General features: G+C 34.6%; 1 protein-coding gene across 4 annotated transcripts; it reads right to left on the bottom strand.

The window, feature by feature from the left end:
• Positions 1-1,880: 1,880 nt before the first annotated feature.
• On the bottom strand, positions 1,881-17,374 carry LOC113065635 (calcium/calmodulin-dependent protein kinase type 1D-like). Of its 4 annotated transcripts, none has more exons than XM_026237063.1 (14): positions 17,290-17,374; positions 16,799-16,931; positions 12,199-12,310; positions 7,734-7,859; positions 7,034-7,108; positions 6,814-6,952; positions 6,599-6,722; positions 5,893-5,968; positions 5,494-5,606; positions 5,315-5,393; positions 4,359-4,446; positions 3,279-3,610; positions 2,511-2,615; positions 1,881-2,424 (listed from the first exon to the last, which is right to left on the bottom strand). In XM_026237063.1, exons 2-13 carry the CDS (start codon positions 16,857-16,859, stop codon positions 2,549-2,551), a joined length of 1,392 nt encoding a protein of 463 aa, XP_026092848.1. In that variant the 5' UTR covers positions 16,860-16,931; positions 17,290-17,374; the 3' UTR covers positions 1,881-2,424; positions 2,511-2,548. The 4 variants fall into 4 exon arrangements, with proteins under 4 accessions (XP_026092848.1, XP_026092847.1, XP_026092849.1 ...); XM_026237062.1 differs by having other exon boundaries at positions 1,886-2,424; positions 2,517-2,615; XM_026237064.1 differs by lacking the exons at positions 16,799-16,931; positions 17,290-17,374 and adding an exon at positions 14,494-14,578 and having other exon boundaries at positions 1,888-2,424; positions 2,517-2,615.
• Between the last annotated feature and the right edge of the window lie 96 nt (positions 17,375-17,470).

Genomic DNA, 17,470 nt, shown 5'->3' with positions numbered 1-17,470 from the left:
GAAGAATCATGTGACACTGAAGACTGGAATAATGATGCTGAAAATACAGCTTTAATCACAGGAATAAATTACATTTGACAATATATTTTAATAAAAAAAATTGCAATATTTCAAAATAGTTTTGACATTATTTTGATCAAATAATTGCAGCCTTGGTGAGAGACTTTTTTTTTTCCAAAAACATTAAAAATCTTACTGACCCCACACTTTTGAACGACATCGTCAAATAAAATATTCAAATATCCCTAATCTATGCCCAAAACAGCAGCTGAATCTAACATTCAGATGTGCACGATGATGCCAAAATACTCACATCTAAGAAAACAATGCCAAATATCTCATTCACTTTTTATATATGTACCACATCATCAGTAAACAGATGGCAGTAAATGTCAGTAAGACCGATCATAACACGTGGCATCTGTCCATAACACGTGCATTCACACTCACTCAGCAGTAAGATGACAGTGATGATGATGATGATGAGGCTAATCTGAGCTCAGGTGAGTGATCTGCACGTCTACAGGTCAGTCAGGAGTGCAGGTCAGCTGCTGGATTGAGGTCAGTCAGTATTTGTTTCTGTCCTGTTTTATTTATTCATTTATTTACTCCCATTGAAGGCTCTATAACCCAGCAAAACTTTCATGGGGGATCTTGTGGACAAATTTGAACCCCAGTCCAGCCCTGCCAACACACTGCAAAATACTTTTGCAGGAGGTATAATTCCCTTCCCAAATATGAAAAAATCAGCTATGTTTTTACATGTATAAAGTCCCACTAATGCTGTGTGAGGGAATCATATCATAAATATAAATATTAATTATTTTTGAATTTCATTATTGGTTTTTTACATTTCTACTGTACTAAAGCCAAAGCAATTTCTTGCAAAAAAATGGATGAAGAGGAGCTTTTCAAAACTCCAAATCAGTTCAACAATTGCGTCGCAAAATTATACACTGGAACTGAAGCGCTCGATTCGGATCGCGAATCATTTGGTTCGGATCTGAACTTAGGAGCCGGTTCGTGAATCGAATCGAATCAGATCCGAGCTGCTCTAAGCTCGAGTAGCGAATGTGTTGATTCAGGTCAGGATTTCGCAGCGCGTATCGCGAATCATTTCTGGTTTCTTTTTTATTTAACAGTACAAAACATCAAATCATTGAGGCAGTACCGTTATAAAAACAAAATAAAGTCTGTTTTTACATTCTCTTTTGAATAGTCATACAAATCCATAAAAAAATATCTTTAAAACAGATGTAAATGTCACTTACAAAATGAGATTTGATTAACATTAAAAAATCTGACCAAAATGTATTTTATTGGGCACATTGCCAAAACAAGTGAATGACATCTTCCTGAAAAGAGTGAGAAAAACTGCAACTCACTTCAATGTCTGACTTATAATTAAATCAATAAGCTTTTTGTGAAATTTGGATTAACTCTTTAAACTGACGCTTGACCGCTTCATATTTAAAGAGACAACTATAATTTCCAAGGTTATAATTTCTATTTTTTTAATGTAAATTAGACATGTATCATGTCAGTCTAAAAATAACAATAACTAAGCCTAAAAAAAAAACAAAAACAAAAAAACCCTGCAACCGAAATATTAAGTGATGTATGAGGGTTTATTGAGAAAGATACTGCACAAAGTATCGCCTACAAAATCATAAACCTTTGTAGTTTAGAGGACACTTTATTATAATCTCTTACAAGATAATTAAGTAACAAAACAGTATTTCTATCAGAAAGTTAATGTGTGTACGGCAGAGTTCTGCATGCACAAAACAAGGGCTAGACATACTATGGTGGTGGGAAAAGGTGTTTAATTATTTGTATATGTTTTATTATGACAAAAGTATATAATAAATTAACATACAATAATAATTTCCGCATTAGAAAAATAAACATTAACTCTAGTTAAATAAAAAAAACTTATTTCTTATCCCAGCAATATACAATGTATGATCAATAATTACAGTGCAGCAAAAGTGTTTTACTCACTTGAATTACTGCGCCACACATTATTGCACAATACAAAAGAGTATATGTACAAAACTCCCAATACTCCTTACACAAGTGTCCAATAACACGGACCCCTGCTCCGAATGTTTTAATACAGACAGATTAATTGACCTAGATAATGTAAATCTGTTTCTTCAAGGGAACATACCAAGTTTCAGCCCTAACATGTACTCGTTTCTGCTTTTACAGGGATACTGTGTTGTCTGTGAGTGTGTGATAGGCTGTATTGTGCTCTGCGTGTGTGTGTGTGTGTGTGTTTGCAGGCTTGGAGGCACTCCTCTAAACTTCAGTATTTCAGAACAGCGCGGGCCGGTGGCAAATTGTCTTGCCAGCACTCTTGACCGGGACAGAGCTGCAGGATCTGCCCACAGAAAGCAGGCTGGGTGAAAGGTCACAGACCTGTAGCGAACACGTGGAATAAGCGCATTCAGCATTTTCATGTCAATATACATTTATAATATGCAACGGAAATTTTAAGTACTCATATTTACCTGTCAAAATGACACAATTCCAAAGCAGCCAATCACATGACAGAGCAAACGCCAGTCTGCAGCTTCTGCCCGTTACGACTGGAGCTTCTTTTTGCATACCTGAAGAATTTAGTAATTCAAGTAATTCTTTAGAGCATGCATGGAAACCAAATCAATGGATAAAATCAAATTCTGTCCCACAATTTTTCATGTTTTAAGTAAAATAGGCAGTGTTCTTTTAGTGAGATTTTGAATTAGCTTTTTGCATTTTCAGATTTCATTTTATTTTTAGTTTAAGTTTTAGTATATTTGTTATGTGCTTTGGCCACATATTCCGTTGCAAATTCTTCTTTCAGTTTTAGTACTTGAGCTTATTTTGGTTAGTTGCTAAGGCTAAGGCAGTTAGTTTCTGGTACTGTACCTTTAAGAGGTCAATCACCTCTATCATAATTGGCTAGCCTTCTTCAATGTGAAATTATTAACAAGGTCACCACCAAGCTCCTAAATTTTTTTCTTGAAATTTGGTGTCCCAGACTGGTCTGTTTGGTGGACTTACTCCATATTAGCCAAAATGGAAGACCAGTTTAAACCAGCTAAGACCAGCTGGTTTAAGCATTTCTTTTCCAGCAGGTATATAAATGTAGAAGGTCATATGTTAATGCTGTCATAATCGAGACCTTATAAAAATGGTGGGTTCTGAATAACACATTTTCAAAGTGTAACTTTTAGTTAAAAAAATTAAACAAAAGTCATGTTTTCCATAATTTAAACATGAATACATACCCATTTAGGTCCGCTGGCTCTGAGTGATACACATGTTTGCCCTTCTCTGCAATGGTGAGGGTCCCAACATGAGTGGTCTCACTGTGACTGACCCGGACTGGATGATATTGAGTCTTTGACTCGGTGGAGCCGGACGGCACATTTATCTGATTACTGTGTATGTTGCCGTTTGGTTCAGGGGTCTCAGTGAACAGCTTCTTGCAGACGGATTCAGGTGTGGAGGCTGCGGTTTCCTTGAACTCAGGCGCAGGCGCAGACGTCACACAGGCCTCGGAGTTGGCCAGCTGCAGTTTCTTCATCTGGTTGATAGCCACTGTAGCATTGAAGGCTTGCTGGAGTGACGAGATCATGATTTCAGACAGTCAGTAGCGTGCAGGAAACAACTAAACAAGCTAACAGCAAATGTTTATATTGAAACATGAAGTAAACTTAAAAACAATCAATGCATTTTAATAGTGCACAAAAAATGTAATGTTTGCTCATGTATGCATAGGATGCAAATGCTACTATATGAAGACATGTTCAAATAACAAAATCCTAAATGTACCTTATCAAGCTGCATGTTTAATTCAAAAACCAGCATACAGTTTGAAAAAAAAAAAAAAAAAAAAAAAAAAATATATATATATATATAAACATTTAAATCTCAATTAAATTTTATGTACAAATGTGTTTATATTACTTTTTGTAGTATAGTAGAAGGTAAAACGGAGTGCATTGTGGGTTTCAGACTGACTTTTAAGTTAACATTCTCTAGAAAAAGTTCGAGTTAATCAACGTGGTGACCATTAAAAAGAGACCAAAGTTTATGTAAAATAAATCTTTTTCTAGGCAAGTGATTTGAAACTTCACTGCAGATTTAAATATCTAAAATTGCTAAAACAAACTGAAGTTGGTCTGTTCCAGATACTCATGCAGATGGAGCAATTAAAGGCAAGATCGGTTACCAAATCAGCTTCTCATATTTAAAGCTGAACTGTGTAAACAGGCCGGAGGTTATCTGAAAAACCCAACTGAGACGAAACCACAGGAGACAAACTCTAATCCCAGAATACACAAAGTTATGAAACATGACCTTACCTTCCATTTGGACTTGGCAAAGTTTTTCTGGATCTGCTCACTGACGGAGTAGTAGATGTCCTGACTCCGGGCCGTCTTTCCTATAATCCTGCAGGATAAAGCTGGGTTTAAAACCAGAGCTGGTGGAAAACAAGGATTTGTTTCCTGAATTAACCAGACTCTAAGACAGGAATAATTTGTTTAATCTTAATGCTTCTGGACTGTGGGATTCTCTGGCTGTTTCTCCTGCACAGCAATGAGATTAAATGAAGAACAAATAGAGACTTTAGCTTAAGTCTGGGGAAAAAAGAGACTCAAGTAACTTCAAATATGTCTCAGTGTCTCTCATCAAATCATAACTGAATTATCAGTGTTATTTTAGTATAAACTTTTGTTTGTTTCATTTGAATTTAAGTTTTTAATATTATTTTAGTTTATTTTTTTCAAACTTAATTTATTTTTTTCAATTACAACAAATATTTTTAACAAGATTAATTAATTGTTAATTAATGTTTATTAATTTATATAAACTAATATTTATAGTTTATGTAATTTTTAATATATGCTTCATTTCAATAACTAAAATTAAATTTAAAAAAATGTAAACTTATTTTTTCATTTAATATTAATATTTTATTTTATTTCTGCTTCATTTCAATTAAGAAAAACATATTTGTAAGAACTCAAACTTTTTAAGAATATGTTTTTTTATCTAATATTTATATTTTATTTAGTATCTGCAAACTTTTCTGACCAAAATATTATTTTTAATAGTTTTCGTTCTACATAATGACAATGCAAATGATCTGCATAATAATATCCATAATTTTAAAGCTTTTTACTTTTACTCTGTGTCAACAATATCTTAATTGTTTTGTATTTCTGAGATGTCTGATACATAAACGAAACATAACAAAGGTCTGCATTAAGGCTCATAAGCTTTAAAAGAGCAGTAAATCTGTGGTGTGGTCACTCACCAGGGGTGTCTGAGAGCCTGTTCTGTGTCATAACGCATCTTAGGATTCTTCTGCATCATGTTGCGGATGAAGTCCTTTGCTACAGTGATAATAATAATTATACTTGAGGTTAAAGGCAGAAGGTTGCAGGTGTGTATTATATGAGATGATTTAGCAGTAGGGAAGTATAGGATGCTGACCAGACTCAGAGATATCATCCCAGAAGGGCGAGTCGAACTCGTACTGTGCCTTCATGATTTTAGAAAAGAGACGAGTCTCTGTTTCTTCATAGAAAGGAGGATATCCACAGAGACTGTGAAGATACAGCAACATAAATAAATGAAAACTTCCAGAAGGGGGCGCCATCTATCTGAGAGACTTACAATACATTGTGGCTTTAAAAAGTATGGCTAGGGTGAAGCAGTGGCTCATTCTGTGCTAATCTATCAGTTTTGTCAAACAGCCAGGTTTAGGTTTCTAAATTAAGAACTTGGCATCTGTTTATCACTCTCTGTAAATAGCAGTGATTTTTTAAAGTCCAACTCACTTGTGGAGCACATATAGTACAGAAATTACATCCCTACTAGGAAGAGACTTACAGGATGTAAGTGATGACTCCAATAGACCAGCAGTCAACGGCTTTGCTATAGGGCTTCTGGGCCAAAACTTCAGGGGCTGGGAGAAATACAGATAGAAACAACTTGGTTTTAAAACAGACCTTGTTTATTATCTTGAATGTCCTTGGATCTATACATACATACATACATACATATTCAATCAGAGTTATCAACTATAAGTGTTAAGAATAAGTGCAAGCCTACAGTTTGTATCTAGTGATTTTCCTACTTTGCATGCTGTGTTAAGGAATTATATAGTTTCATTTGACGAGTAAGTGAGTCAAGAAATACAATCATAATGGTCTTAAATGATCCCAAGTTAAGTGAACCGGAAGCACTATGTTGTTGTTTTTTAAATAGTGTTTGATGTATGTAAATTAATGTTTGCATGTAATTTTATTCTTTACTTTTAATATTGTGATATGGACTTAAGGGTCTGAAATAAAGAGAGAATAATACACTATTACAGCGCACTAACCAGTAAAAATACTGCAGTATTATCACTCAGAGAAACGTCACATTACTGAAGGTAAGTATTTTGTGAATGCAGTTTCATGATGCCTAAAAAGACAACGGATTCCAAACCAGCTGTGTATTTGGCCTTTTTCTGGCTGTTTTACAGATGTGTCTCTGGTTCTTTGACATTCACTGGCTGTTTAAAAGCCCATTTGTTTGACATCATTCTTACCGACATATCCTGGGGTCCCACAGGCCGTGGACATGACGCCATTATCTTCCATCTTAGAAAGACCAAAATCACTGATCATGATCTTAGAGTTTTCATCAGGGCTGTAGTAGAGCAGATTCTCTGGCTGTAGAGAGAACACAGATGCAGAAAGTCCAAGTTTTGTGGTTTATCTGTGGTATATTGCATATGTTTGTGTGAATGTGGCGGCTCTATACCTTGAGGTCGCGGTGGACAATGCCGTTTTTGTGCAGGTAGCTGACTGCCTCCAGCACCTGTCTGATGAGCAGGCTAGCATCAGCCTCTGAATACATGCCCCGGTCCAGGATCCGGTCGAACAGTTCACCACCTGAAACACTGATGGGATATGAGCAATGTCACAACATGCTATTGAGACACAAAAACACTTGACGTAACGGGTTCCAGTGGGGTGCTTACAGCTGCATGAGCAGGTAGTAATGCGTCCGACTTTCATAGAAATCCTCCAAGCAAACCACATTGTCGTGTTGGATCCTATATGACAACAGATTAGTAAGTCAGAAGATGGTCATGTCAATTTAACATTGGATAAAAGTTGCTGAACATGCATTTTATTCTCAGTCTATTTTTTCTTCTAAACTGTAATCCACAACACTCCAGCCCATCAATGAATGTACGGTGAAAACAACCATCATTGATCCATCATTGAGATGTTTTAACTTTAAACCGTTGCCTCCAGCTAAAATATGATATTTTATATTAATAATGTCCAATGAAAGAGTCGCCTCATCTGAATCAGGAGAGAAATATGCACAGAAGACAAAGTTCTATATAAATACGTTGGTGGATTTTGATAAAAGAGGACAACATGGTTTCTATTGATTATGAGCTAGTGTTTTGACAGGAAGCTTTTAATTTCAGAAGACGTTAAATTGGTGGACTGGAGTGGTTTGGATTATTGTGATGGTTTTATCAGCTGTTTGGACTGTCATTCCGACGGCACCCATTCACTGCAGAGGATCAGTTGGTGAGCAAGTGATATAATCTACATCTCGAATGACTGGAGGCTGAGTACAATTTCAGCAAACTCTCATTTTCTCTTCCTGTAAGGTTTTGACATCTCAGCATTTTACACACAGTTGGTTTCAGCGAGTCTTACTTCCTCAACACGGCGATTTCATTCTCCAGGTTGACGTCCCTTTTGTTTTTCTTCTTCACACACTTCATAGCAAAAGGCTTCCCTGTTTTTCTCTCCTTCACCATGAAGACCTCTGAGAACGCTCCCCTGGAGAAAGCAGAGAAACAGAGATGAGGTAAGGTCAGATGTGCAATTATCCAGGATTATGTTTTTATCCATGGATCTGAGAGAGAGCATGATCATTGGTTTATGTGACGCTGATGTGGCTCTTCCCCTGAGAGCAAAACAGGTTTTATTGAAGGTGAGGATGTGACCTTTTAAACCTCGCTGAGACCTCAGGTACATGTGAACAGGTAACAGGTACATGTGAAAGTGGCCAGGGCTCTGACGAGATGAAGAAACCTGTGAAGCGATTACTATAAGTACACTAGTACTAGTACACTAAGAGGCTAGGTGCAATTAGCATGAGATTGGCTGAATAAGACAGTCTTATCTAGAGTATAATGAACGCTCCTCTGATTTGCCCACAGCAAATCTTCATATTACTCATGTAATACTCTTATCAGTGTTTAATAGCTGAGGTTTTCCCATCTGGGTTTTTACACTCTGAAAATCAGATTTTTAATCATCATCTCTGTCTTCATTATCACGTAAACAGATCATAAAAAAAGTAAAACTGCATAAGATATAACATCTCAGAGAACATAAAAAATATTAAGGGTATCTCTCACTAAATGTATTATGTATGTATTAAATATATATAACATTTACTGCTTAAAATAAATATCAAGAGAATATATCTTGAAAATAATACTGCAATTTAAGTGTAAATCTAACTGAACATATTTCTTTTAACTGCATACAATGCTTTAGTAGCATTTATAATTCAATATTATCTTCAAAATAATACAGTTAATTTGAGGTTAAACCTCACTGAAAGTATTAATTGTGTAAAATATTGTAATAACCTTTAATATTTAAAATACTATTCTATTCTAATTCTATTCTTACTTTTTTAACCTTCCTTTCTTATGTTTTTGTATTCTATTTTCTTTTCATTTATTATGCAATTGTGTGTGTGTGTGTGTGTGTGTGTGTAAAGACCTCTAACACTAGCTTGCACTATTCTTTTTTTATTCTGTTTTCTTTTTATTTATTATATTATTTAAAATCCCATGCTACATGTACTGTGTTAAGCTAACTGAGACTTGTTATAGCACTTATATATCATTGCTCTTTTTGTTGTTTTTGATTGCTTCCACTGTCCTCTTCAAGTCGCTTGGGATAAAAGCATCTGCTAAATGAATAAATGTAAATGTAAAATACACTTATACTGTATATTCAAGATATATATTTTTAATTGTATAAAATATTTGTATAGCAAGTATTAAAAGATGTATCTTCAGTGTATTTTGAGTGTACATCTCACTAAATGTATTATTTTTAACTGTACAAAATGTCCATAACATTTGCTACTTAAAATATAAGCAGTTGTTGCAGTGTAGGTCTTTCCTGATATAACACTGAACTGGTAATGCAAAGAAAACTGCCAAAGAAAAAGAAAACTGCCAATGAAATATATAAAAACATGATTTTTCCCTCATAAAATCTCTGGCTCACCAATATAAGCCAATTTTAGATGCCGTACTTCATCCTGATGGGTGTTAAATCCAATAGAAGCCTGGTGAAGGATTCTGGGAGTTTAATTTGGGTTGTTTTTGTCAGTGGAAACCACCGTGCTCAACTCCCCGCGGCCCATAATGCCCCGCTGGTGTCATGAACACCCATAGGCAAAGGCAGGTTGTGACAGAGCTATGTCTGAAACTAGCTGAAACTCGATAACTATTTTGCTTTATAGATACTGTGTGAATTGTAAAGTCAGATTTTTGGTTTTTAATGCACACATTATATCTGAGGACAAAGTGATTTTTAATTACAATACATATCTTTAAAGGCTTTGTTTTAGTTTTTTTTTCTCTTCAGTAATGCTTATAAAGACTATACCGTTTTATTCCTCTATATACTCTGAAGGTTTTCATACTGATTTTTATTCCTAAAATATGATTAAAAAAAATACTTTTTCTGGATATTGACAGTATTACAATTTATAGAGTGGGAATAAATTGAAAACTGTAAGAGATTTTTCAAAGTTGTCAATAAAGCAAGGATTATTTAAGTACATCTGACAAAAAATTCAGTATTTCAATTTCAAAGTTAGAATGTTTAATGTAACTTGCCATTTCTGTGTAATTTATATTTTTTAAATTGTATAATTTATTTGCAATTTCTGAGTATTTTTTATGTAAAAAAATGTAAAAGGAGAGTTCAGATGATCAATGTTACGATTATTGTTATGTAAATGTAGGCAAATTAGTACATATGTAATTAGATAATACCGTGTTCACACATAACACTTTAGAAAACGTAATACAAAAAAATAACATAAAAAATAAAACAAAAGTGCAATTATTAATTGCATCAATCAAGTGGGAAAGTATAGTCATATTTGTTAGTTACATTTTTACCATATTCGGTGTCTGGCCTTATTTATGAAAATAATCAAGTATAATAACTTACACACACACACATACACACACACACACACAAAATCAGCATCAAAGCAATAGACAGCACATTGCAGGCCATGTCCTGTAGATTATTGTAAATCTGTCTCTATCCCGTTAGCTGTGTACTGATGCCTGTGATCCCTGTTCATGTCTGCCAAAGCGATTAACACACTCCAGTCTGGAGGAGTCTTAACCTGTGCTTTACCCTTGATTCACCTACAGACCGATTCAATGAGAATGACAGACGCAGGGTTTCCTGAATACTGCACTCGCAGAAAATAAAGGAACAAAAGCTATCACTGGGGCAGGATCTTTTCAAAAGGTACAGCTCGGACCCTTTAAGGGTCCATACACTTTAAAGTATACATATTAGGGGAAAAATATTGTGGCCAAGTATGGTGACCCATAATCAGAATTTGCACTGTTTATTTCACTCATCCAAGTGCACACACACAGTAGTGAACACACACCCCGAGCAAGTGGTCAGCCAGGTGCCATGTACCTAAAAGGTACAAAAGTGTATACTTTGAAAAGGTACAATCACAGTCACAGCTTTTGTACCTTTTTTTTTTTTTTTGAGTGTACAGCCTGAATAAAACTCAACATCAGCCAATCAAACAAACAAACAGAGACATTCAAATCCTACTGTTGCTAATCATTAATGGAAACAGGAATAACTGTTTCTGATGCTTTCTTCAACAGCCTTGACGAAACATTATTCTTCTTGGTGATCGCTGTACAGTCAGCAAAGAAACCGTACAGCTGCTCGTGTCTGCTGAGCTCATAGTCTAGTCAGCTTTTTGCCCTCACAATGACATCACCACAGATTCAGGCCGGATCACTGGTGTCTAGTTTACAGTCTGAGACCTGTTAAGTTGCTCAGATGGGATAATGGATTTGGGATTACACATTTAAACAGTTTATTCACAATCTAAATCATAATTCAATCTCATTCAAGGTGAAGAAGCGTCAACAAACAGAACTGAAATAATGTTTTCAGAGAGGATTCCTAAACATTTCTCCTTTCTACCTCCTATTGGCTGGTCAGAAAGATAGTCCCGCCTACAAACTCAAGCGACTGTCTTGATATCATCCTCATCATCATCATCACAGACCAATAGTGTTAAACTTTTCAGTGGAATCAGTCTGCGAAGGGTTTACATGACTCTGCGTATTAAATGTAATAAATCGAAATAGAAAATAAATAAAAAGTTGTTTTCTTTATCAAATTACTGCAAATGACAACACAAGGCTCAAAACGTTAAAGCTGAAAGCTTATGAGCTTTATTACTTGAAATACCAAGCTCATTAACAACTAAAGTCTGGTGTAAACCTTTAAAGTTGGTATTTACGGGTCAGTCCTTAACCGGCTGGGTGAGAAAAAAACAGCTTTCTAGGAAATGTCTCTAACATACTTAAAATACTCAGTTAAAAATACAAACATGGATATTTTTTTATAAAAAAAATTGAGGAACAAAAATGTGCAATATAAATTACTTTTAGTGTAAAAAACCTTTAATTTTACACTTTTTTATCTAAAAGTTATTTCTATATTTATTTATTAAGTACATTAAAACTACACTGAAAAAAATAATGTATTTAAACTGTAAAAATTATTTTTAAACTGTAAAAAATGCTTTTTTCAAAAACAGATTTTATACAAAAATATATATACTTTATGTCAGACTTTCTACTTCTTTCTTTGTAATTCTAAATATAATATTTAATTAATAACTTGAAAAGTCTTCTTTTTTTTTTTTACTTTGTAATTTGTTAACATAAAATTGCACCTGTGGCATAAATTCTGTAAGGATATATTTACTTCCAAAATTGTCAGCTTACCCTATTGACAAAAATATGTTAATAAACCATTCCCATCTTATAAAATGATAAATAATAAGAGCTAAATGTGTACTTACGATCCGAGCACCTCCATGAATTCAAACACATCCTGGATGTTATCCGTGCTCTTTTTCCAATCACAGTCGCCCTCCTTTCGTCCCATTTCTGCGTGAGCTTCTACAGGGATTTCTGGAGAGGATAAAAAAGATCATAAAAGATTTATAAAGTGACCAACACAGACCTATGTTCAGGATATGTAGGATCTGTCCTGAAAAAATTAGATGCAAGTCAAAGATCTGTGAGTATACCTTTACTTGCAGCCAAAACAATCCCTAATATTCCAGGAGCCACGAGGTTAGATTTCTAATATATAGCTATCAGCCTCTGAAGCCCAGACGATGCTTCACTCCTGATTGGCTGTCTGCCCATCTATAAGTCTGTTTTAGTGTGTCACTGACCTGCCATGCCCTGTTTAAAAATTCCAGAGCTTCTCATTAGCTGTCCTACACGAGTTGTCAGAAAACACCAATCATGTTTTGGCTGGTCAGTGTACAGACACATATATGTGTGTCTCAGAACTGGAGTTTAGGATTCCTATATGATTGATGATGCATTTGTAAAGCAAATATCTCTGATTCTATTTTAACTGGAATATCTACGGAGTTGGCAGGTGGATTTTGACCAAACCATATCTCTTGCATGTCCAAACCCAACACAAAGGTGTCCACATGCATCAAATGATTGAATGCATTTGATAAAGTCATCATCTTCAACAAAACACATCTAAAAAAAAAAAAAGAACAACCCAGCAACTGCACACAAAGACGGAGGAAATTGGCAGCATATCTGGAATGACTGGTTATTTCTCACTATGTTTCCCGTGTTTATTTTGAGGTTTTTTAAAAAAGGTGTTCAAATGTAAACACTGTCCAATAGATTTATCTTCCAACATAAAAGAGACTTCTCTGGGATTAGTAGTACTAGGTAAGAGAAGTTCTGGTAAGTCTTGCTTTGGTTCCGCTTATATAACAGGTTAAAGACTCTTGATAGACTTTGATCTTCTGAGCCAACCTTAAAACAAATCAGCACCTGCATTCACAAGGTCAATTGCATTTTATTAGCCTTAAAAGCCAAAAATATCATCCGTGTGTCACTAAAAGTATTACTGAGTACCACAAGGTGGAGAAAACCCTATGGAATGAAGTATTTTGTATCATTAGCAGAGCACTAATAGACTTTTTAAAATTAGGTAATCTAAAGAGAAAAGGAACATCCAATTAGAGACATGAATGGACTACAGCTCTCAAAGAACACAAGGATTTAGCTTGCATGGTTGCCTGCATTCATTATCATCATAACAACCAGTAATATCAAGACTTATAAAAAAGGGACTGATAAAAAAAGTAAATAAATACATAAAAAATGTATTAACTGAATAATCTATAGATTGAACATTTTAAATATTTGTCTTTATTTAAATAAATAAAAAAAATTGTAAATTTAATTAGTTAAGTAAAGACAAATATATAAAAAGGTCAATCTATAGAATATTCAGTTAATAATGCATTTGTATAAAACATTTAATGAAAATGCATAAATATTTAAAGTAAAACAAAATCGTCGTCGAGTTCTAAATCGTATTTTTAGAACTCCCATCACAGTATACTTTCAATTAATTTTAACATGTCACATATTTATAAAATTTTCCAGATAATTCTAACACTGCCTTGTTAAACCTATAATTTTCACCATAACAGTTAATCATTTGACATAAACAGTTTTCTCCTCTTACCCTTTGATTTCCTCTGTTTTAATTAATATATTAAAATGCATAATGCAATAATGCACAGCATTGCAAAATAATCAATGCGAAGTTGTTGCACTCACAACATCATTCACCTTGGTAGACTTTGCCTTTACGATGCAGCCTTTACGGCTCAGCAAGGCTTATTGGTCTGTAACAACTCCAGCACAATCTTTGTCTCTTGCAGAAACAATCGGCTCAAGCAAGGACAGCAGTGACAAACAATGACATGCGAGGAGAGAGGATGCTGGGAAGATCTCAACGAAACAGACATTTGCAACACGTCCGAAATGCAACGATGCACATTCCCGTGCAATTAGTGCAATTTTATCGGTTCACACAAAATCTTTCATTGACATGCATTTAGCATTAACCCTGAAAATCACTCAGTCATCAATCCAAGAGAAGTTGATTTCTTCATCAAATATTGCATGGACGCAAACAAAACGGTCAGATAAAGAGTCTATTGAAAAAATGACTATAGATTACAATGTCCGTGTATTGCATGCAAATATAATTAATTACAATAACTGCACGTTAACATGAACACAGTAATTTAAAGTCTGACCTGTTTTCTATCAGTGCAGTCTGGTGTCTGTGAATGGGACAGGAATCGGCTTTACCCGTCCTTTGACTTACCAGAGACAAGTGCGCAAAAGATGCCTCTCTCTGACTCTCCTGCCAAAAGCCTGCAGCAGTCTGGACAGATTAAACCCGTCGAGAGGAGCACAAATAACCTGAGCTGAATGAAGGAGGCGGGTTCTCAACGACTACATGTGATGCATGTGATGTCACCTTACAATGGACAAAATAAGCCCGTCAAATTTACTGTAAAAGCTGTGCTTCCCAGCACTTTAACTCATAGCAACATTTTTGGTTTAACTAGATTGAATGGTAAAAACTGTAGGCTATATTTAAGTAACTAATGCTCATATGCCATCCTAAAATCTATTTTATACTTCTAGACTTCTAGAATATAACGATAACCACTGTAATAACACAAGTTATACATGAGACACAATAAGCTAATCACACACAAATATATATATATATATATATATATATATATATATATATATATATATATATATATATGTCCCCACTTTTTCTTAACTAGCCTATATGGAAATTTGCACTGTGAGTAGTGGTTACAAATGGTTCAGTTGATGGTACCCTTTGACTTCCATAATAGAAGCTACTCTGTAAGTCAATGGCTACCATCAACTGTTTCTTCAGAATATCTTATTTTAAGATGAACAGAAGAAAGAAATTTATTCAGGATTGGAACAAGTGGAGGGTGTCATTTTGGGTTTTTAATGGACTTCTCAATCCAAATATTTGAAGCATTAAAAGCTTTAACACTTTAGGACAGCACGTACTATGTACACAAAATTGCTTTTAAAAATTAAAACCATGCATTAAATGGCTGTCAGCAGATTGAAACTGACACTAGTGAACCATTCAAATATGGTGGAAACTGCACTAAAACATTATCTGGCAATAAACCAGAGTTCATTTGTGTATTTTGCATGTGCATAACTCCCATGCTGCAAAGCCATGGCACTGCTTTTTGGTTGCTAAGAGCTATTCAGCCTATAACTTGATAATGCGTAAAAAAACAAAATCTATTTAGATAAACATTCATAATGCATTCAACAGATATGTGAGTAATAGCAATGCAACTACAGCTTCATCACATCAATGAACGAGAACGTCACAAAAAACGCCACTTTTCATATCAGAATCAAAATGATAGCAAGTCATCACGAAACAGTTATAAAGCAAGACAATATAGATCACTTCTGCACAACAACAGTTACCAGGAGGAATGTGAGTCAGCGTTCACGTACTCGTCTCAGTGTCTTTAGAGTGAGTTTATGGGATTACGTCTTTTTGAATCACACATCAAATCTGAAGCCACCGAAAAGTCATTACTAAAATAAAAACGCTCAATCAGTTGTGTTTTGTTTTGCAGCGTCCCATGAGCTCAAGGGTGAGGTTATTGCATGCGACCTGTTGGGTCAGTCAGGATAATCTCACAATACACAGCATGACACTTCCTCCTTTAATCGGCTTGAGCAAATCTCAGATGGGAATTTTAGTCATCCTGTTACTGCACATGCTACAAAACTAAAGATACATGTCTACAATAAAATGTTAAACATTGTTAAAATGTAGATTTTGAATGTAGATTTAATGGTTCACTGGCAGTCAATCTTTGGAGAAACTTTTTTTCAGATTTGAATTGTAATTGAGATTTTTTTTTCCTCAAATGAATTGTATACAAAACTAATTAAATACATAGATACACCACACACACACACACACACACACACACACACACACACACACACACACATAATAATAATAATATTAAGATTTTAGATCTAAATCTATTGATTGATTGATTATGTTTATTTATTTGTACATTTTGGAATAACTTTATATATATATATATATATAATATATATATATATAATTTGAATAGTATGTATTTTATTAATATTAATATACACTGATTTCTAAAATCAAATGCATAGTGTCTATAAAATAATATTAAAATCTATATAATTTAAATGTATGTTTTGGAGTTAATTTATACACATTCTACAATTTAAAATAATAGTAGAATTTAAAAAAAATTCTACAAATTTACAATTTCTAATATCTAATTTTGGTTAAAAAAAAAAAAAAAAGGTTTTAAAAGCAAATTCATATGTGCGCACAGTTTGTATTTGGACAAAACTAACTTCAAGCGTTTAAGCAAAAGCCATTGTATCAAGATGTTTGTTAAACAAATTTGATCAAATTGTCCAATCTTTTGTCTGGCAGTGTACATTGTATTATATAGTTAAAGGGTTATTTCGGCTTACCTTTGTGATGCTGTTTTCTGCTGACCAGTGCTTTGTGCTGCTTGATAAAGTATGATGGCATCGCTGGCAAACGTAATGCTCTCAAGAACACCAGGGAAGACTGACTTGTGTGCAAGATGTTGTCGTATGTATCCTGGGAGGAGAGATGAACCTGGGTGAGACAGTCCTCTCATAAGACACTCACTCTGTGTACAGTGTTGCTATGGTGGGGAGAGGAAACAACGGACACCAAGATCTCTTGATAGTTCTATTTCAGGGAGGGTGATATGCGTAAATGGGAATACGAATGTGGAGATGAGGAACCTGTTTCCACCTAAGAGGGTTTCATTGAGGATGTGAATCACTTTCAGCTAATTTCTCACATCCAGTGCAAAGTAAATTAACAGACAGTGTTTGCTCCAGATACGGATGCTACTATACAGTCATTTCACACATTAACTATATAACATAGACATGCTTTTCTGCCAGAATCTTGTCCGAACACTTCTTACCTCTTCATTATGTGAATTATATCAGTGCTACATTGTATCAAAATGATTCTGATGATATCAGTTCTTCACTGAACATCCAGATTGGAAATCCAATCATAAGAGAGACATGAAACGTCTTGGTTACTGTTTTAATCCTCTTTCCTTGATGAAGGGAATAGAGAAGTTATGTTGAAAGATACAT

The sequence above is a fragment of the Carassius auratus genome, chromosome 48 (genome assembly GCF_003368295.1).
Source record: "Carassius auratus strain Wakin chromosome 48, ASM336829v1, whole genome shotgun sequence".
In the NCBI taxonomy this organism is placed as follows: domain Eukaryota; kingdom Metazoa; phylum Chordata; class Actinopteri; order Cypriniformes; family Cyprinidae; genus Carassius; species Carassius auratus.
Note: the sequence above shows the minus strand (reverse complement) of the source record. Positions and strands in the feature narration are given on the sequence as shown.